This window comes from Limanda limanda, chromosome 16, assembly GCF_963576545.1.
Source record: "Limanda limanda chromosome 16, fLimLim1.1, whole genome shotgun sequence".
Classification (NCBI taxonomy): Eukaryota; Metazoa; Chordata; class Actinopteri; order Pleuronectiformes; family Pleuronectidae; genus Limanda; species Limanda limanda.
Genome location: NC_083651.1, coordinates 6,837,664 through 6,859,765, shown reverse-complemented (window position 1 = coordinate 6,859,765; position 22,102 = coordinate 6,837,664). Strand labels below are relative to the sequence as shown.

General features: G+C 40.1%; 3 protein-coding genes across 3 annotated transcripts; 1 reads left to right on the top strand and 2 right to left on the bottom strand.

Moving 5' to 3' along the window:
* Positions 1–315: 315 nt before the first annotated feature.
* Positions 316–1,293, bottom strand: LOC133022062 (olfactory receptor 5AR1-like). The gene is given in 1 exon segment (XM_061089076.1): positions 316–1,293. A coding segment is annotated over 1 exon segment (978 nt).
* A 1,603-nt stretch (positions 1,294–2,896) lies between these two features.
* LOC133022061 (olfactory receptor 5AR1-like) lies at positions 2,897–3,880 on the bottom strand. Its single transcript, XM_061089075.1, is given in 1 exon segment — positions 2,897–3,880. A coding segment is annotated over 1 exon segment (978 nt). The 5' UTR covers positions 3,875–3,880.
* Positions 3,881–10,969: 7,089 nt separating this feature from the next.
* LOC133022060 (olfactory receptor 4B13-like) lies at positions 10,970–11,947 on the top strand. The gene has a single exon (XM_061089074.1). The coding sequence runs from the start codon at positions 10,970–10,972 to the stop codon at positions 11,945–11,947; it is 978 nt and encodes a 325-aa protein (XP_060945057.1).
* Positions 11,948–22,102: the final 10,155 nt, after the last annotated feature.

Below are 22,102 nucleotides of genomic sequence, written 5' to 3'. Positions count from 1 at the left end.
ATGAAGCTTTTTGATACAATCAAAATGTTTCCAGCAGAAATGTTTACCAGGTACCTCTGTGTTAAATGAAAAGCTTGAACATTGACTTCTTTCATTACTCTCCTTTAGCGAATCTTGTTTTCGCAACGTTTTATTTTTTGTGCAAAGATATCTTAACACCCCCTAACAAAATGAACAGCACAGTTATTATTAACTGAAATGTGCACATAATTTCTCAACAAAGAACAGTAGTACATTTACATACATATTGAAATTAATTGAGTCAAGTTAATATATATGCAGAAAATGGTTATACAAAATGATTTAATAATAGTACTAAATTAAAAGTGGCATAAAGAATTGTCTACACACATCAATACCAATTTCAACCTGTTCTTAAAGTAACAGTCTCTGAAGTCTGTTCCGAATTTTGGTCAATTTGAAACCATAAATGAGAGGATTCATGAGTGGAGGTATGACAAGAAATTCTACTGCAATAAAGTTTTTAAAGGTTTGAGGTAATTTCTTTGAACCAAATGGTATAATCAGCATATCAAAAAGTACCGTGAGTAGAAAAATGATCAAAGAGAATAAATGTGGCACACATGTTTGCATGAACTTTGCCCTGTTTTCTATAGAATTTAGACATGTTCTAACGAAATATATGTACGACCAAACTATAAATACACCATGAAATACATAAAAGAGTATTGAAATATATGCAACGATGTTGTTAACCATAGTTTCATTTCGGGAACAAGCAAGTGTAACAATAATCCCATTCACGCAGAACAGTCTGGCAATATACGGGCTGCATAACTTCAGTCTTGATGTTAGACCAATATTTGTGCCTACAATGCAGAAAGGTGTAAACCAGGAGAAACACACTAACTTCATGAGTCTGTGCTTTGACATGATAGAGTGATACTGCAGTGGTTGACATATGGCCACATATCTGTCATATGCCATTACTGCAAGAAAAGAGAGTTCACTGCTGACAAAAGAGTGAATTACGAAACCTTGAACAAGACATCCAGAATAAGAGATGACATGAACAGGAGAGAGCAGATCCCATAGAAACTTGGGGAAGAAACCTGTTGTTCCATAAAGTCCATTCATGCAAAATGCACACAGCAGAATATACATTGGTTCATGGAGGTTTTTATCCAAGAAGATGGTCACAATAAGAGTTATATTAACAAGCAAAATGACACAGTAACATAACAAACTGAGAGAGAAGAGAATATACCTGTTGTTCTTTGATTCAGTTAAACCTGAAAGATAGAATATTGTTATCACAGAGACATTATCCATTGTGAATAGAAACTTTAAATGATATATATTTATTTTGTCTGTTTTCTGTTCAGTGTTCCTTCATGAAAACACTCTCATCCCCTCATGTCACTGTTATAAGTATCTTGACTGAAGACGGCAGCGCATGAGCTGGGGATTTAAACCAACAAACCAGTGGACTGGAAGAGCTTTCATCATTAAACATTAATGTGTTTAAGCACCACTGGATACAAAATAAACAAGATACATTATCCATCATGAGTACAAGTGCAATATCTATTTTTATCCTCGGGTTGTATACCTGCATAATTAACACAGGTGATGTCCCATATCTCACTCTTATTAGAACTTCTCTGAAGGCAGCAGTGCACTGTGATCGAAGTTTTCTGGAAGCTGGTGAAAGGAGAACTCAGGCAGCAGCTGACACGCAGAAGACTCTAAAGTAGACTTGATGCATCAAGGAGACCAGAGGGTGAAACAATATACAAACAGAGTTACATGAGCAATTATCAGCCCCCCCCCCCACCAAGTCTGAAGATGTCTCCCACAGCATCACAATTTATCTCCCTCTACTTGCGTCACCCATTCCAACAGCACATCTATGATTGGCTAGAATTGCTGTGACTCTCTGTGTTACATGTAGGTGTTCACATCCTATTGGATCGTTAAGCCAAAGGCATGGATACCTTACTTTCCTTATGTTTTGCCACTGGTGTCATACACATCTAAATTTCACCTTTGAGACTTGAAACCGACTTCAGACACAAGTTACATATTTGCTATTTCTACTTTTGAGAAAGCTTTTTTATGATAGTTGAGGCAATAAGGGGTGCTTCCTCTTTTTGCTCTTGCCGTTGCATTTCTTACCAGTATGAATTAAGATAAACAACAATAACTGTTTTGAAAATGGAAAGAATTGCAATCCATGACCACTATGATTTCTACACTTACATTTCCTGTTCATTTTTTTTTTAAATATACTTATTTTCAGGTTAATCTCATGTGTGGCCTTCCCCACTTTGTCCTTGAGTCAGGCTGTGACCTCAGGTATAGAGAGAATTAGTGTTCTTCCTGGAAAATTAAACAGAGCTTAGTATAGCTTAAATAAACTTTCCGATCAATTTGTTGATTTAATTTAATCTCCCTGTTTAAATCTCAGGGAATAATCAACATTGGGAGTAAAAACTTTGCTTTTGTTTGTAACTGATATTGTGACAGCTTTTATTGCCTTTGTGTTACTGTATATTAGACCTGAATACTCTATTGTTATTGTCTGTATCGTGGTGAAGGCCAGGACATACGCAAGAATGAAGCTTTTTGATACAATCAAAATGTTTCCAGCAGAAATGTTTAGCAGGTACCTCTGTGTTAAATGAAAAGCTTGAACATTGACTTCTTTCATTACTCTCCTTTAGCAAATCTTTTTTTTCGCAACGTTTTATTTTTTGTGCAAAGATATCTTAATACCCCCTAACAAAATGAACAGAACAGTTATTATTAACTCAAATGTGCGCATCATTTCTTAACAAAGAACTGTAGTACATTTAACATACATATTGAAATGAATTGAGTCAAGTTAATATACATGCAGAAAATGGTTATACAAAATGATTTAATAATAGTACTAAATTAAAAGTGGAATAAAGAATTTTCTACACACATCAATACTAATTTCAACCTTTTTTTAAAGTAACAGTCTCTGAAGTCTGTTCCGAATTTTGGTCAATTTGAAACCATAAATGAGAGGATTCATGAGTGGAGGTATGACAAGAAATTCTACTGCAATAAAGTTTTTAAAGGTTTGAGGTAATTTCTTTGAACCAAATGGTATAATCAGCATATCGAAAAGTATCGTGAGTAGAAAAATGATCAAAGAGAATAAATGTGGCACACATGTTTGCATGAACTTTGCCCTGTTTTCTATAGAATTTACACATGTTCTAACAAGATATATGTACGACCAAACTATAAATACACCATGAAATACATAAAAGAGTATTGAAATATATGCAACGATGTTGTTAACCATAGTTTCAGCTGGGAAACAAGCAAGTGTAACAATAATCCCATTGACGCAGAACAGTCTGGCAATATAAGGGCTGCATAACTTCAGTCTTGATGTTAGACCAATATTCACACCTATAATGCAGAAAGGTGTAAACCAGGAGAAACACACTAACATCATGAGTCTGTGCTTTGACATGATAGAGTGATACTGCAGTGGTCGACATATGGCTACATATCTGTCAAATGCCATTACTGCAAGAAAAGAGAGTTCACTGCTGACAAAAGAGTGAATTACGAAACCCTGAACAAGACATCCAGAATAAGAGATGACATGAACAGGAGAGAGCAGATCCCATAGAAACTTGGGGAAGAAACCTGTTGTTCCATAAAGTCCATTCATGCAAAATGCACACAGCAGAATATACATTGGTTCATGGAGGTTTTTATCCAAGAAGATGGTCACAATAAGAGTTATATTAACAAGCAAAATGACACAGTAACATAACAAACTGAGAGAGAAGAGAATATACCTGTTGTTCTTTGATTCAGTTAAACCTGAAAGATAGAATATTGTTATCACAGAGACATTATCCATTGTGAATAGAAGCTTTAAATGATATATATTTATTTTGTCTGTTTTCTGTTCAGTGTTCCTTCATGAAAACACTCTCATCCCCTCGTGTCACTGTTATTAGTATCTTGACTGAAGACGGCAGCGCATGAGCTGGGGATTTAAACCAACAAACCAGTGGACTGGAAGAGCTTTCATCATTAAACATTAATGTGTTTAAGCACCACTGGATACAAAATAAACAAGATACATTATCCATCATGAGTACAAGTGCAATATCTATTTTTATCCTCGGGTTGTATACCTGCATAATTAACACAGGTGATGTCCCCTTATCTCACTCTTATTAGAACTTCTCTGAAGGCAGCAGTGCACTGTGATCGAAGTTTTCTGGAAGCTGGTGAAAGGAGAACTCAGGCAGCAGCTGACACGCAGAAGACTCTAAAGTAGACTTGATGCATCAAGGAGACCAGAGGGTGAAACAATATACAAACAGAGTTACATGAGCAATTGTCAGCCCCCCCCCCCACCAAGTCTGAAGATGTCTCCCACAGCATCACAATTTATCTCCCTCTACTTGCGTCACCCATTCCAACAGCACATCTACGATTGGCTAGTATTACTGTCACTCTCTATGTTACATGTAGGTGTTCACATCCTATTAGATATTTAAGCCCAAAGCATGGATACCTTATTTTCCTTATGTTTTGCCACTGGTGTCATACACATCTAAATTTCACCTTTGAGACTTGAAACCAACTTCAGACACAAGTTACATATTTGCTATTTCTACTTTTAAGAAAGATTTTTTATGATAGTGGAGGCAATAATGGGTGCTCTTTTTGCTCTTGCCGTTGCATTTCTTACCAGTATGAATTAAGATAAACAACAATAACTGTTTTGAAGATGGAAAGAATTTCAATCCGTGACCACTATGATTTCTACACTTACAGTTCCTGTTCATCTTTTTTTTAAATAAACTTATTTTCAGGTTAATCTCATGTGTGGCCTTCCCCATTTTGTCCTTGAGTCGGGCTGTGACCTCAGATATAGTGTCACAGTCTGCTCATCACCTGTCTGCTGGTATTTTTCCACTGACCTGTCTCTGCTCCACTCTACCTGTTAGCCACGCCTCCTCATCAGGCCAACTCTCCACACCTGTGACAGCCCTGGCTGCATTTAAGCCTGCTCCTGTCTCTGCTTCAGTGCCAGATTGTCTTGTGTAATGCCTGACCTCCAGCGTTTCTTTCCCCGGACTGATCACCTGTTGCCGACCTGCCTGCCTCGTCTCTGCCCTGGATATTACCTCAGCCTTCTGTCTTCGACCACGAGTTTCGCCTATTCCCTCCTGGTTACGCACCTGCTCATCTCTGTGGCTACACAGCTCACCACTGGACCTGTCTACCAACTAGGTAATCCACCTGCTGTGACTTTGCCTTCAGTCAGCAACACCAGGCTCACTCCTTCTCCGATCTCGCAGAAGATCACTGTGAGCCAAGACTTTTCACCCTGCCACTGTATGAACTGTTAAAGACTGCAGTAAATAATAAAGGTCATCACCGACTGAGATTTCGTCTGCCTGTGCTGCTTTTGGGTCCTCACCATACCCGTGACATATAGAAAGAATTAGTGTTCTTTCTGGAGAATTAAACAGAGCTTAGTATTGCTTAAATAAACTTTCCGATCAATTTGTTGATTTAATTTAATCCCCCTGTTTAAATCTCAGGGAATAATCAACGTGAGGAGTAAAAACTTTGGTTTTGTTTGTAACTGATATTGTTACAGCTTTTATTGCCTTTATGTTACTGTATATTATGCCTGAATACTCTATTGTAATTGTCTGTATCGTGGTGAAGGCCAGGAGAAACTCAAGAATGGAAACTCAATCAAACTGTTTACAGCAGAAATGTTTGCCAGGTACCTCTGTGTTAAATGAAAAGGTTGAACATTGACTACTTTCATCTCTCTCCTTTAGCAAGTCTGTTTTTTCTCAATGTTTTATTTGTTGTGCAACGATATCTTAATACCCCCCCCCACAAAATGAATAGAACAGTTACCTTATAACAAATCTAATGAAATCTCTCACTAAAGATCTTTAGTACATTTGAAAACATATCTAAATGAATGGGAATCCTGAAAATAAAGTAACAATTTCGCGAAGTCTGTTCCGAATTTTGGTCAATTTGAAACCATAAATGAGAGGATTCATGAGTGGAGGTATGACAAGAAATTCTACTGCAATAAAGTTTTCAAAGGGTTGAGGTAATTTTGAATAATTGTGATACCTGAAAGCACCTGGAGATTCACCCCCACCTTGTTGTTTTTAAATATTTGTCTACCAACTCATACCTGAACCTTTCATGCCCAGTATTAATGAAACTTTCCTAATATTGTCAATGTTGAACCCAATATTGAGATAGACGTTTATATTTTTTGCCATTTTTTCTTTACAGACAATATTATGTGTATGAAGCTGAAGGCAAGAATGGGAGTTTTCGCAAGAATGAGTGCTTTCAACTGTGAGTGAACTTTCAGTATGCTTCCAGGCCAGGTTACGATCTAATGTGACACCAAGAGTATTGAGAAAGGACCTCATACACACCAAAAAAGACTTGACAGGTCAAAGTTAGTCATTAGTTAGTATATTTGTCATCTGTACTATTTTCCAGACTGTCAGAATTATTACCCCCACCGAGGCCATCATGTTGTCACCCCTGAGTACTACTGAACTGATTTTTGTCATGTTCTGTCATTTTAGTTTGTTTTCAGTCTCTTTGCCTGTTTCCTTAAGGACAAAGAGCAAGTAGATCAGCTCAGGAAAGATGTAGCCAGCGGCCTGGAGAACATCAACAGAACCGCACTACCTGGCAAGTTGAAGCTCTGGTGTATGCAGTTTGGGCTCCTTCCACGCCTCTTATGGCCACTTACCATGTATGAAGTCCCGATCTCAAAGGTGGAAAAGCTGGAGAGGCTGGTCAGCTCATATGCAAGGAAGTGGCTTGGGCTTCCCAGGTGCCTCAGCAGTATAGGGCTCTATGGCAAAGGAGTATTAGAACTGCCCATTTCCGGTCTAGCAGAGGAGTATAAATGCGCCAAAGTTAGACTGGAGATGATGCTATTGGATTCGAGTGATCCATTTGTAGCCCAAGCTGCACTCATCCTGGCTACTGGGAGGAAGTTGACCCCACTGGAAGCAACCAAGCAGGCAAAGGCAGCACTCAAGCACAGGGACATCGTGGGCCGAGTGCAGCACGGGAGGAGTGGTCTTGGAGCCGGAGCCAGTACACCGGCCTGGAACAAGGCTACTCCGTTCCAGTGGATGACTTGGGAGGGAGTGGAGAAGAGGAAGATCTCCTGGCAGGAGCTGTGGGAGATGGAGGCATTTAAGGCAAGCTTCACCATCAGGGCCGCTTATGATGTACTGCCGTCTCCCAAGAATCTTAGCCAGTGGTACGGAGAAGACACGACATGCTCCCTCTGCCCGACTCCAGCTACACTAAAGCACATCCTGGTGGGCTGCAAGACCGGCCTCACTCAAGGCCGGCACACCTGGCGGCACAACCAGGTGCTACAGTGTCTTGCGGCAGTGCTGGAGAGTCGACGGATGAGCGTCAATGCCCTTCCTCCACCATCTCCGCCTGGGCTGTCGGATGAGTGATGGCATCTAGGGAGTGAGCCCGGGACGCCGGATCTCACTGCTGATCCCTCTGGAGGTGTCGTGGGTCAATCAGCGAAACATCGAAGAAGGAGGGCGCCCACTTGACAACCCATAGGATGCCATCAATCATTCGACCAGCCCACGGAGTCTCGAGTATGCAGAAAGGGATATTAACACGTTGTCCTTCATAACAGATCTTTGTGTTTCCTGTTTTATTTTGTAGTCTCTGTTCCTTGTGTGTTGTTTCTGTCTTAACTTCCTGCCTCTGATAGTCAGCCCTGTCATGTGTTACACCTGTTTTCAATTGCCCCTGCCTTCCCTGTGTGTATTTAAGCCTCTGTCCTTCCCTTTGTCCTCTGTCGGATTGCTTGTTCTTCTACCCGCTGTCGTCCATGGTGCTGTCCCGTCCTAATCCCCTGAGCCTCTACTCTTTTGAATGCCCGTGTAAGCTTTGTTGTGTTTTGTTTTTTTCCCCTTTAGTGTTCACGTTTGTTTTGTTAAAATAACTACTTTAATTAAAATTACCTTTTGTTTTAAAACTCTGCATCTGGCTCCATCTCCATCAACAAACCGTAACAGAACAATCTGACCATATTATGGACCCAGCAGAGCTTGATTTATTTTGGCGTAAAGTTTTTATTTTTGATGCTTCAGTGGACGAGCTGGGTTGTACGGGCACCCAGCACCAAGCTGGGATTCTCGAAGAGATCTCAGAGGTTGAATTATGGCTGAAAGTTTGCCCTTGGGTGAGTCACTTTGTCCCATACCTCAGGGAGGTGCGGGACAGACCTCAACCCTCCAGCCTCATCCATTAACCCGTACTGGAGCAGTCGCCTGGCAATTGGTGGACCCCGCAGCCTCAAGAAGGGTTCTGCTTTTGGTGGTGGACGTTGGAGAGGGGGCATCCACAGCAGAAGCCTCTCTCTCCAGCAGCATGCTCACAGGCCCCAGCCACCTCCAGCCCCGACTGGGCCCCAGTGCTAGCTCCAGTCCCTGTCCCGCGCCGGAGGGTCCCGGCAGACGCCACTCTGGTTCCAGCGTCGGAGGTCTTAGCGGTGCCAGCTCCAGTCCCTGTCCCTCGCCGGAGGGTCCCGGCAGACACCACTCTGGTTCCGGCGTCGGAGGTCTTTCGCGGTGTCAGCTCCAGTCCCTGCTCCTGTCCCAAGTCGAAGGTTCCTGGCTGACTTCTCTCCTCTTCAGACGTCGGAGCTTTTCTCAGCGGCGTCTGTTCCGCTCCCTGCTCTGCGCCAGAGGTTCCTGGCTGACGTCCCTCCTCTTCAGACGTCAGAGGTTCTCTCAGTGGCGCCTGTCCCGGTCTCTGCTCCGCGCCGGAGGTTTCTGGCTGACGTTTCTCCTCTTAAGGCATCAGAGGTCCTAGCGTTGCTTGCGCCAGTCCCTGGCCCGCGTGGGAGGCTCCCAGCTGACGGCTCTCCTCTTCTGGCGTCAGGGGATCTTGCGTCGTCTGCGCCGATTCCTGCTCCACGTTGGAGGCTCCCGGCTAACGTCTTCCCTCTTCGGGCGTCAGGGGTCCTCGCGTCGCCTGCTCCGGTCCCTGTCCCATGACGGAGGCTCCCGGTTGACGTCTCTCCTCTTAGGGCATCAGGGGTCCCTGTTCACTTCTTTAATTAAAATTACCTTTTGTTTTAAAACTCTGCATCTTGGTCCATCTCCATCAACAAACCGTAACAATTTTTCCATGAAACTTTTTGGAAGAATGCGACATTCGGTTAGAGAAAATACTACATCTCAATTTATCTTGATTAAAAATTGTTGGTATTTATAGGGGAATTATTTGTATTCCTTTCTTTAACATCCCGAGATAGGGCCCTTGGTGGAGGTATGCATTCGAAGATCCACTCTAGTCGGATTATTGATTATATGATTTTCTCCCTCATAGGGTTAGGGTTAGAATTAACGATAGGTTTTCGATTAATCATTAATATTTTTAAATTAAAATTCACTATTTATAGGCTTTATAAAAATGCAGTGAAAATAGAAAAAAACAGTGTGTTTCCTCATTGAGATCTTTATTACAAGATGAACAACTCTTGTGGCAGTTAAACAGGATCCGTTCAATGGTTACACTTGAAAATATGCGCTGCTGTACGTTTAAGCAGCGGAGCCGACAGCTAGAAGCCGGTGCTTGTGTCATGCCGGTTCCAATAAGTTTATCAGTTGTCAAAAACCTTCGCCCTCAACAATACTTAACGGTAGCATATCCATGTTGATGAACTTGCAGATACATTGGTTAATTTTCTTTGCTTGTTGTGCATTTCAGCTCCTTCGTGCTAACACCGAGTTGATGTTAGGTTTAGACCGAGAGCAGGATGCACCGCCACTAACCAGGGTCGGATGTGCGTTGTTCAAGTGGTACATCATTTGAGTCGTGGCCGAGTTGTACTTATACACAGCTTCACAGTGTTGGCAGTGAACTGAGTCTTTTTTAAATCAAAATGGTCCCACGCTACACTTCGCCGTGACCTATTCATGTTTACTTTTGAAATACACGGAAACTCGCAGGTAACTGAGTAGGCCTGTGGGATTTACATTGCCCCCTCCGTGGTAAAATGTGTAATTGCTGCCACATAGCGAAATCCATAGCATTCCTTCAAGACTCACACTACACAACAGAACATGCAAAAAATAATGTCATCGACGAAATTCTTAATGATCAATTAATCGATCGCCGATTAATTATGGCCATCCCTACTCCCTCAGGGTGATTCTGAGATATAATATTCACAATTCCCCAAAATGTAATGAGAGAGATCAGAGTGACATGGATCTTTGTCCTTTTTCCAAATTTGATGACATTCCCTAAAGGTATTCTTGTTGCCGGTGCAGAGGCATCAAAATACATATTTATCTTTACATGGCGACATTGATCAAGAGAATCAGGCTCAGTCTTCACTTGCATCACATTCTGCTCGTCGTGTTTTTTTTTTTTCATCAGGACTTTCGTATAAAGGTTGAGCAACTGCTGCTGCCTCAGTGGGGAGTGGAGATTACAGTCTGCACTTTTCTGTTGATCATCAATCTGTCTTACTCTTTGGTGAAGTTTTGATATGTATTAAAATGTGATATATTGCAAAATGGTATGTACAGAATTCCGATCACATTGTTCAACAGCTTTTAACTGTTTGGAAGTTGGCTTCATAAATGTGCATTTATCTTAACTCTTGTATCTTGACATGTTTTATATACAATGTTTATCATTTATTTAAACAAAGTAATATAATATTAAATAAATTGGATTCTAGAACCAGACATTAAGAAATTGCTATAACTTTTTTATTCTGTTAAGGGTTAAATTCTTAAGGTAAGAAATATGCTTTAGTGATTATCTTTATTTACCCTTGAAACACTTGGATTTCAAGATTGATTTTACTTTTTACATCTGCTGTCACATATCCTCCAAAGTCAAGTAGTTTAACATATTAACCCTCATTATTAGGACTACAATGGAGAACTCAACAGAGAGTTTGTCATTTGTGTTGGCTATGTATGGTGACACAGGACAGTTAAAGTACCTGTACTTTACTCTGGCTTTGATATTTTACATATCAGTGATTGTTGCAAACTCTCTGCTTATTATCGTTATTTATACAGACAAAAATCTCCATGAACCTATGTATTTATTCCTGTGTAGTTTATTTGCTAATGAAATATACGGCTGCACGTCTTTGCTGCCCTGCTTTATGGTGCATATGTTGTCAGACACACATGATATTTCTGCCTCCTTCTGCTTCATTCAAATATTTAACATTCATACATATGGAACTATTGAATTTGGAACATTAACAATTATGGCACATGACAGATATGTATGCATTTGTAAACCTTTACATTACAACAGCATAATTACAAAAAGGAAAGTACAAATTGTCATATTTTTTATCTGGATATTTTGTTTTTTGGAGATTGGAGTTTTAATGTCTTTTACTATTCGTTTAAATTTTTGTGGGACTGTTATCAACAAAGTTTTCTGTGTACATCACTTAGTTGTTGACCTTTCTTGTTCATCAGACAGAACAGTGTCACTCGTTCATGATGTGTTTTTTGGTCTTATTGTCACTGTTGCTGGTCCTGTCAGTTATATATCATACAGTTACGTCAATATTTTTTCAGTGTGTTTAAAAGGTTCCAAAGAGACCAGAATGAAGGCTTTAGAAACCTGCACTCCACATTTAGTTTCACTCATTAGCTTTGTGTTTGCCTGTTTTTATAGCTTGATCAGTCAGAGATTTGACGTGTCCACAGTGCCGTACCCTCTCTGTGTTTTCTTGTCTACGTATGCGATGGTCATTCAGCCTCTTCTTAATCCTTTAATTTATGGTCTCAAACTGTCAAAAATTAAACATGCTTGTAAAAATCTGTTGACATTAAAAACATCACAAATCTACATTTTTGAAGCATATTCAAATTCTACAGTTTATTAACTAATGTGAAAGGAAACACTTTTTGCTAAAATACAGAATGTGAAAATCTGTTGAATTGTCAATTAAAGTTTTGCATTAAATACAAAGTTTGAATCTTCTCGCGTTACTACGCTATAACGAGGTGTATTCCTTTCACTAAAGCAAGAAATATTTTTCAATGTTACAAATGCAATTATTTAAATTTTCAATAGTATTATATGTCATCCTATTTCAGCCCTCTTCTCCAAAGGGATCTGACAGATGAAATCTGAAATACTCTCATATTCTGCTTCATCAAAACTTTCACACATAATTCAGAAATATTTGTGTCAATCCTAATCTGAAATTTAAATGAATTTAGTCTGAACACATGCAGACTAAAAGATATTTAACAGATTTAATGTATGGTTATGATAATGCATTTTTAATTAATTACATAATAATAATAACAAATTATAATTTGAGGTATTTTTGTTTGACATAAAACAGAGGACACTGCATCATGATTACACACTAATGTCTAAAGGCTTGTTGTTATTGTGGTCCTTATTAAGGACTGTTTTTACAGACAGCAAAAACACAGGCGCTCATGTAGTCATACTAACTAGGGCTGGGCGAGACAGCCAAAACTTATACGGACACAACATTTCTTATCAGTTTATATGAATTTAATACAACAAAAGTAATATTTAAGTTTAAAGACTGATTTGTACTCTTGAGGGAGAATTTGTCATTCAGCCTCTTCCAAATCCTCTAGTTGATTGTTTTAAACTTTAAATTTTTTTAAATGCTTGTCAAAATTTTGGGACATAAAACTTTGACATATATATATACACACACACATGCTAAGGTTCACTTTTAAATGAAAAACAAGGAAACTGTTTGTTTTAACACATCCATTACAGAGTATACATCTTTTAAGTTGTCAAAAGTAATGTATTTGCCTAAAATTCTAATCTCCTCAATCAATTTATGAAAGTTTCTGTGGCTACAATGTTTCAAATGCAAATATCATGTTTTCAATATAATTATACTGACGAAGGACTAAAAGAGGGAGTTGAAGCAAGGAGCTGTAAGGAACAGTAAATATGAAATGAGGTTTAAATGTGACGTCTTCCCAAAATCTTAAAAATACATAACATTTTATCATGAGTAAGTATTTTAAAAGGCCATGGGATTGTAAGTGTGGTGCTACGAAAAAGGTCATTAAGTTTTTCATCAAGAAATGAGTTGTGTGAGAAACATAATGATGATAACAGATAATTTGACAAAAAGATAATTGAAAGTAATAAATATTCACAATATTAGTAATGATATCTGTAGATATTGCTGAATCTCTTATTTCCCTGACAATCATTTTGTTTAGGTGTCAATAGTTATTTCAGCTAAAGGGATGTTTTGTTGAGATTTGAGTTGCTTGGTGGAACATCCCATAAGGCCAACAAACAGTAGCCACTGGGTCAGCAATTAGCAGGATCAAGCCTGGCTGCAGTCGCTCCCTTTCCCTGAGGCCTGTTCAACACTGAGGAGTTGTCACAGCAGGAAGGTCACAGTAGAGGACCTAAAGGCACTAATTACAATACACTGACATCACCTCAGAGCTTGTTGCTGCACTTAAAACTTAAAAAAGATTTGCATACCATCAAATGAATATCTACGAAACACATTGCAATACTAGACTTTTGGGAGTGTCAGTTTAAAGTATAATATACACCTGAAATACAGCATTTATTGAAGCCAACTATCACCAACCCAATCAATGGTAAATGATCTGTACTGAAGTTGTTCAAGAGCTTAACAGTACACTTATTTTTGGCATTCACACTCAAGTTCATATAGTGCATCTATGGACAGCACTTGTCGTTCAGTATCTTGGCCAAGGACACTTCGGCATGTGGAGGCAGGAAGACAAGGCTCAAACCACCAACCGTTTGGTAAGAAAACGATTTGCTCTGCCTCCTGACCCATTGCCAAGTTATTACACATTTTTCAATTGCAGGACAGTATTTCTTTTAGAATTTAAAATAGCAATTTAAGGAAAACCATCCAAACTTAAAATTTTCTTCAAAGCATTAAAAGTTTTGTTTGTAGTAATGCTTTTGTGAAGTTCTGTCATTTTAGTTTGTTACTTCAGTCTCTTTGGGTTTTTTGTTTCCTGTTTTATTTTGTAGTCTCTGTTCCTTGTGTGTTGTTTCTGTCTTCACTTCCTGTCGGTGATTATCTTCCTCAGTCCTCATGTGTAACACCTGTGCGTAATTGCCCCTGCTTTCCCTGTGTGTATTTAAGCCTCTGTGTTCCCCTTTGTCGGGTTGCACTCGTTTTTACATGTGGTCATTAATGGTTAGTTCTTGTCTGCTGTCTCGTCCTAGCCTGATGTTGTCATACTCATAATTCTAGTCAGAATATGAGTCTGAGACCGCTCCATTGGGCTGTGAATATGGGGCGTGTTTCAACGGAACCAGGAAAAAAAATGCCTCTTCGCTCAATTGGATAAACCTACAACCATTCAGAGCAACGTAGTATGTGATTAAGTTAAATAAGCGACCATCGGGGCCAGCTGATAAATTAAACTTTTTCCAAATCCCGTAGGAAGGATGGCAAAAACATCTTTTCGATCTACAAATGCCTTGATCGCGTTTCTCTGTTCCTCTTTCAAAATGAATGCGCTGTCGATGTCTTCTAAAACAGACTCAATGGCAGCATCTACACATCTCAGCTCTCAAGCGGCAGGCATGTTTGTTGAAAACAAATTCAACCCAAGCGCTCTTTGATGACGTGGTTGATCACGTAACTGTTGATCATCTGTCCATCATCGTATAAAGCCCGCCCTGACAATTTGATTGGTCCGAACAGCTTCTGTTCGGAGATAATTTCTCCCCAACGTAAAGACTCCAGACCAAACTTCCCGACCGAAAATGTTGTGGGCGGGGCTAAGTTCGTCTGGCACCCAGGCTACCTAAACATATAACTGAAAAATTATCTAATGAATCAACCCTCTTTCTTCTCTGTTGACTCCTGAACTTCTCAATGCTGCTGCAAGAGCTGCAAGGTCCGGTTGGATGTACGGTAAGCTCCTTCATACTGGCTCATAGTGTGTCTTAGTACGTCATAGTACAGGCAGCTGGAAAACAACATGAGTAACATGAGTATATTATTGATAAACGGAAATAGCCTCGCTACATCACCGTTGGAAGATCCACAGCAAAGAAACAAACAATTAATGGATCAGATAACGTAAACCTGGAGAATGTATTTGAAACCGCACAGCACCTCTCTTCTTTTATCTTACCCTCACTCCGGTTTGTGGCGCCAGCCATTTGCATCAGAGGTGTGAAAGGACTTCTTTTAACAACTTTCTTGCTAATCACACAGTTGTTAACACGCTATTCAGATATTAGATAGATACAAGATACATTTATTTATCCCAAACACATGCACAGACACACTCATGCAATTGAGGGAAATTTGTCCTTTGCTTTTAACCCATCTGGTGCAGGACACACAGATCTAGCTTAGAAGTTAGCAATGGCTTCTCCCTGTAGCTGTTACTGTAACTTTGTGACTGTGCGCCCGTCTTCTCCGCTTCGACTCCTCCACATTGGGCCCGCGGCCTAACTTTCCAACGCACTCATCTTCTCCTCCAGGGAAACAGTGTCATGTCGACTTTTTTTTTTTTACACCGAAAACAGAGACAGTCATCGGACCCATAGACTGAGGGTCGGACCTCGCAAAGCACGAGCTGGAGTAAAACTTCACAAATGTCCTTTTCACTTTTGAAGCAGCGGTTGTAACAGTTTTTAAATTGTACTTTTATATAGGATGAGTATGTGACTGAGGACCAGTTTATTCTTTCTGGTGTTAAGTAAATGTACTTACATGATTCTTGCTGTTCTGTGTTTGTCACCTCATAGTTGAATGCACTTGAATGCAATGTAAGTCGCTTTGGATAAAAGTGTTGAGTGTTCAAATTATGAGGGAATTTCAGCAGTCAACAGCTTATTTTGGGATGGATATGTGAATATGGTGCTGAATTTGCCAGTATTTTGGGAGAACAAATATTTGGGACTTTGATGCGTGAAGACACAACTGATATACTTTATGTGATGCACAGTTTTGGTTTCAGCAGAAAGACTTACTTTAGAAACCTGTACAGTGGTGCCACACTCTCCATTCCAACTTATTATCTTGGATGAGCTTGACAGGCAAATGTTGAAATAAATTGCAGTTTCAAATTTTTTTCATAGCATTGACCTTTGCTCATGGTATACAATATAATTCATTATAGCAAACTAACTTACATTAGACAAAAATCCATATAAGCTAAAAATTCAGATTTTATATTTATTTTAAGCCTGGTGTACTTACGCCAGATATTTTAGTTGGTACGTTAGTTAGTACATTTGAGAAAAGATGTTACCTCTTCAGCACTGAGTGAAACTATCCTGATTTACATTTGTAAAGCTCACTGCATTGTCATCTACATGTGAAAGCCTCCCCTAGGCCTAGGAGCAGGGGGGTCACCTCCCAACATTCTCAGGCTTGTAAAACTGCCAGAAAATGGAACCCCGCGTCAATTCCCGGCAGTTCCTGGCAGTTTTCTGTGCTGCCTGCAGATTCCTGTGAACAACCGTTAACCGAAAATTCTCCCGAAATTTCCAGCGGCAGTAACTGACGCAAACTCTTCTTTTCATGCAGTGTTTGCCCTGTACCCCTATTAAAGCATCTGCTACGTACAATGGCCGCCGTTTGAACTGCGTAATTCCATAGCTGCTTTGGTAGCTTACTTTCAACTAGCATACACCTACCCATCTCCGCCTGTGGGAGACGCAGATGCTGCAGGAAAACTGTTTTTTCTCTTGCTACTACAGGACATTTGATTTTTCTTTGAAGTCAATTATTTTTGTCTGTAGAAAATGTTTTCACTGGAAATTACTCTGGAAATACTGCAGATAAAGCCAGAAAGCAATTAATGAAACTGATTTTATTACTTTTATATTTATTTATGTATTATTTATTATTTGTATTTCATTTATTTCATAATTAATGTTGTTTTATCGGCAATACTCTATAGGCCTTGTTAGTTCCAGGTTCAATATGTGCACTAAGGTTCTTTCAATAAGTTTTCAATAAACGTTGAACCCATGTGGCCCTCGACTTGAAGCAATTTTTTGATTTCGGCCCTCTGTGTATTTGAGTTTGACACCCCTGCTTTACAGTGTTTGGAAATCCCTGATTGTGGACTCTGTGCTGTTGTCAGACCTGATACATTTCACTTCCCCGTATGGGGCTGTAACTGCTAGGAATTTTTCCGTTGCCTGTACTGTGTCACTTTTTGTTTTTAGAAAATATGCAAACACTGTGCTTGAGTAGTCATCAGTGAATGCCTAGGCCAATTCCTACCCCTCAAACCAGATTATAACCCCATGATATCAGTAGTGTTGGGCCAAAGTATACCCAGGTTTAATATGGCCGGGGGTTAATTTGGTTTGTTACACTGGCATAATACCCCCTTAATATCCTCAGGGCTTTTCTTGCAATGTCGGGCGCATCCCTCATAATAAGCGAGAGGCTTCTATCGTCTAAAAGTTGAATTAGCTCTACATACGCATCAGCATTTTTCTTGGCATCTGCCGCTACCTCATCTTGTCTGTTAGCTTCTTTCAGAATAGTATTCTATAACCGTAATAGGTGAAGGCGTCCCAACACTTTGGTCTCCCACAGTTCATTCTTAGTTTCATCTCTGTCAATATAAATCGAGACAACCTGCTTGTTCCTCGATGATCCATGGTGTTAGCTTGTCTTGCTATCCCGTTAGCACGGGGTTCTTTGTGACTTTCTGACGGTGATAAACATCAAACGTTTCTTCCGAATGACTCCTGGGCCCATAACCTGTTGCATTAATGAAGGCAGTTTCTTCTGCGTTGCACTCGCAGAGAAAAAACTTGACGGAGACGGTGAACTGTTTAGCCCTTGGCTGTGTTTATTGTCTTAGCACTGGCACATCAGGTAGACAGACACTTCTTCACTATCAGTGATGACACAAGCATCCCTACTTAGCGCTTCATCGCCTCACAGTGGCATAATAATGATACTGCACCCCAAGTGAAATTACAGATATAACTACAGCCGTACAACTGTACAACAGTACAATGAGGTCCCGCATCAGCTGTACAGTCACAACCTGAAGCCTTCACTGCTGTAGCCAGCGAGGCTGTTCATTATTACCAAAGACGGGAGCAGATGGCGTCCCTCATCGGTTAAAGAAGCACAACAGTTTTTGGCCATGCATCAAAAGCAGTTCCCCGCCTGAGGAGGATTGATCTTAATCATACATCGATTGCTTATGCAGGTTTTGTTGATTAAGAATATGAGTGCTCAATTAACCATATCATTATTTGCTAACCGGCATGGACAAAATTACAATTGTAATGGTAGCAGAAAGAGTGGACATGCTAACTTGCTGTCACTTGGGACAGGCTACTACATATAAGGCACTCTTTAATTTTGTATGTTTGATAAACACATCGTGAAACTAGTTCTGTTAGTGGACACTGTTCTTCTCACTTAAACCCACGCAATTTGAAAAGCCAATTATGTTCATGATGGGCAAGTCAACGGTGGGTATGTAATGCTGCGGAGTCGCGCTGTTAATTGTAGGGTGGGTTCTATGCCTGTTTGTAACTATTTTCCTATCGTCAAAAGTTGTATCACCACAGAGGCGACCCGTGGTCTCTTCTCTCCGCTTTGCGTGTGCATTTTCTGCGCTGTTCAACTGGTTTAAGATAGAAGCCCTTGTTAGTTCGGTCATGTTGGTATTCACAGATTCTGACAACTTAAAAGTTGTTAAAACACTTAGGCTGCATACTTCCCACCGTAGCAAAGTGCACAACCGGGTACAGGCCAGTTTTCATCAATATGAGTCGTCCTCCGGGATGAACACAGAACATTGGTCTCTATGTACAGCCGGCTGTGAGACGAGTGCGCAAGAGCCGTCTACAAAGTGCAACACCGAAAAGAGATATTACACAAATATTCAATAACACTGTAATACTGTATATTCACGTCAAAGTTCCAGGGTCACCTGCTGGCTATGCTACAATACTTAGTTTATAAAATTTTGTTCGTTTTAATGGTCTGAAAGTTGTTTAAGAAAGTGTTTTGGCACCAACTGCACGTCAAACACAAGGAGACCCTTGATGGTTATACGAAACCACAGAAAAAGTATTGTTAAATTTTAACCAGAATCTCAAACATTGAAGTCATGTGAGAAGGGGCCGTATTTATTTTCCACAAACTAGAACCTCATTTTAATTCATATTTTCATGAATTGACATACAGTAATGACTCAATCACATAATCTTTGCTCTGTCTCTTTGCCCAACCCTCCCGAGATTGAGAGATGTCCTTTGGTAGCATTGGTTTAAGGAGTAACTGCAAAGAGAAGTTATGAGACATGATATGTTCTCTGTATCTTCCCTGTACTGAGCTATACATCTTCCTGATAAACGTTTCTGGTCTCAGTCCCCTCTTCTTTTTCAGAATAGAGTGTTTTACAACTCCAAACCATCTCTCTACATGGCAATTTGTGTCCCTGGTTTTTGGTGGGCCAAAAGTGTCATCTTCTTTGTCAGATGTATACCTTTTTTTAATTCCGCAACAGAAGACTACTCCAAAAGGAGAAAATGCCTAGGTAGTTCTCAAAAAGGACATTGACAATGCCTTGGCATAAGTATGGATTTTCCTCATCATCTGGGGTCAGGGTATCCTTTTTTCCAAGCGTTCCCCGTACCTCCTCCAAGAGCTTCCTGAACTCATATGTGAAGGGAGATCTTCCAATAATTGTGTGTGCATTTCTTCTTTCCTCATCATCTTCCTCCTGACCTAAGGGGCTGTCAGAAAATGTTTCAGTGTCTTACATGTTGGGAATCTTGCAATGTTTTATTAAGTCCTGCACTGCCTTCAGATTATTCAGGATAGTATTGGTACTGTGTTTGCCAATTAATACAGTGGTGAGTGAGCGGAAGATTTTGAGTGCTGTTGTCAATGAGGTAGTGTTTTGCAACCTGGAAAATGCAAAGGTTGATAATCCTTTAAACCTTTGTCTCCCGTTTATTCTACCAATTCCCTGAGAGACAGCTTTGAGCATGTGTGCCGAGTAGGGCTGCAACTAACGACTATTCTGATAGTCGATTAGTCACCGATTATTGAAACGATTAATCGACTATTCGGATTATGAATGACACAAATTCTCAATTGCTCTTATTTAGCAAACAGCTTTTAAATTTTGCTTGAGGTTGTTCGAGGCATGTGATGACTGAAAAAACAGGCAATAAAGATTGTTTCTTCATTAAAAAAAATGTCTTTTAATAAACTTTGCTGCATATAAGGGTACTGTGACACAAAAGCAAAGACAAATCAAGTTTTTGTCCATTTAAAAGCAAGGACAGGCAAAATGCTATTAAAACAAATAAATTAAAAATCAAGTATCCATTTTTCCTGTTAACAAAAATAACAGGGAAAGTAACAGCAATAAAAACATCAACAAACGAAACTACAGTCTTCTTCTGACTAAATCATTGTGATTAAAAAAAGACGTTTGTCAGGCAATAGGATAACTTTTAGCTTTTAAACTCGTTAATAAAAGTTTAAACCATATATTTGTAATGGATTCTAGAATCCTGCGTGCAGGTATATACGTGTATATATAACATCTGACAGAGGCGAGTCCGCATCGTCTCCGTTACGATGTCACACGTGCCTCCTCCTCACATGCACGTGTCCTGCTTCCATGGAGAACAGGTCCGCTGCACAGATACTGCAGGTAGTTTTTTTCGGGCTGTTACGGGTGAAGTTCTCCCGAACTTTTTACTTTCTGGTGCGCGATGCTGCTGCAGCGGAAGCCGGCAATGCTCCGTGTTTTGACGCTATTGCACATGCGCGACTTTCAGAGATCGGAAGGAAGCGAGATGGCTCACTCCTCAGCTGCTTTCATCAGCACCTCCGGTAAAACGCCGTTTAGTTCCGCTGTGCGGCACGAAAAACACGTGCTGTGACGTAACCAACGAATCATCGACGAGTAAATTCGTCAGCGACTATTCTTGTCATCGATTTTTGTTGACGACGTCGACTAATCGTTGCACCCCTAGTGCCGAGCATATGTGTAGCACGGTACACATGCTGATTTCCTTCCAAGTCTTCCGTTTTGAACAAATAACAAAAGCCTTGTCCAAGTAGCTGACAATGCTCTCCCTCACTTTGGAGAAGGACCCAGCTGTAATCAGTTGCAACCTGATTTACTCTGAGGGTTGTGTATTGTGACAGTTTTCTGAGGAACTGCATCAGCCAGAACGTTATTGCTGGTACAGAGAGTTAATTTGTCAGCATTTCACAAACTGGGAGGGGCATCCTGACCACCTCCAGGAAGAGTGAGAGAGTAGCAAAGTATTTTGGTCTGACCGGAACTTTCGATGCAACATTACCTGTAGCATCAAGGTATAAGTGGGGTCTTCTTTTTCAAGTGTTGCACAACTATGCTCATTCCAGTTTCAGTATACATATGTATACAAAAGGGGATGGCTTGGAAGTGCTGTATGTACCCAGGCCTCTTGTGAAACTTGAAGTCACATTCCTTCATGATGTTTTGAGTGAAGTACATCTCCATGAAAACATCATGAATTATTTTCCCTTTTTTTAACTCAGAACTTTACATTTGTTCAGACTTCAGGTTATATTTCCCAAAATCTGTTCAGCTATGGGATTTTTTTTGCCTTCTATAGAAGTGTTGGCTCAGTCCTTTATGAAGAGCTCTCGCAATTCTCCCTCTTGTATTTTATGTATATGTGTGCCATTTTTTCTCTTTGTAGCACAGATGTTTTAACCAGTGTCTCCCACTGGCTCCCTCATCCTTTTAAATAAGTACTTTGCAGGACTACTGATTTTACGGCTGTGGAGTTTTTTATGCTGGCTCTTGAAGGCAAGGGTACAACAGGGATTTTTATTTCGCAAACTGTTGTAAAACACGTATGCCCATGGTTGCCTCAGTGTTGTTGCAACGGGCAGTGGAGCAATTGTTTGCCATTTCTTTTTATTCACTTTAATTGTGAACCTTTTTGATACAGTTGGCAATTTTCTCCATTGTTTTTCGTTCCACTTCTTTCCAATCTTTCTGTGTCCTCT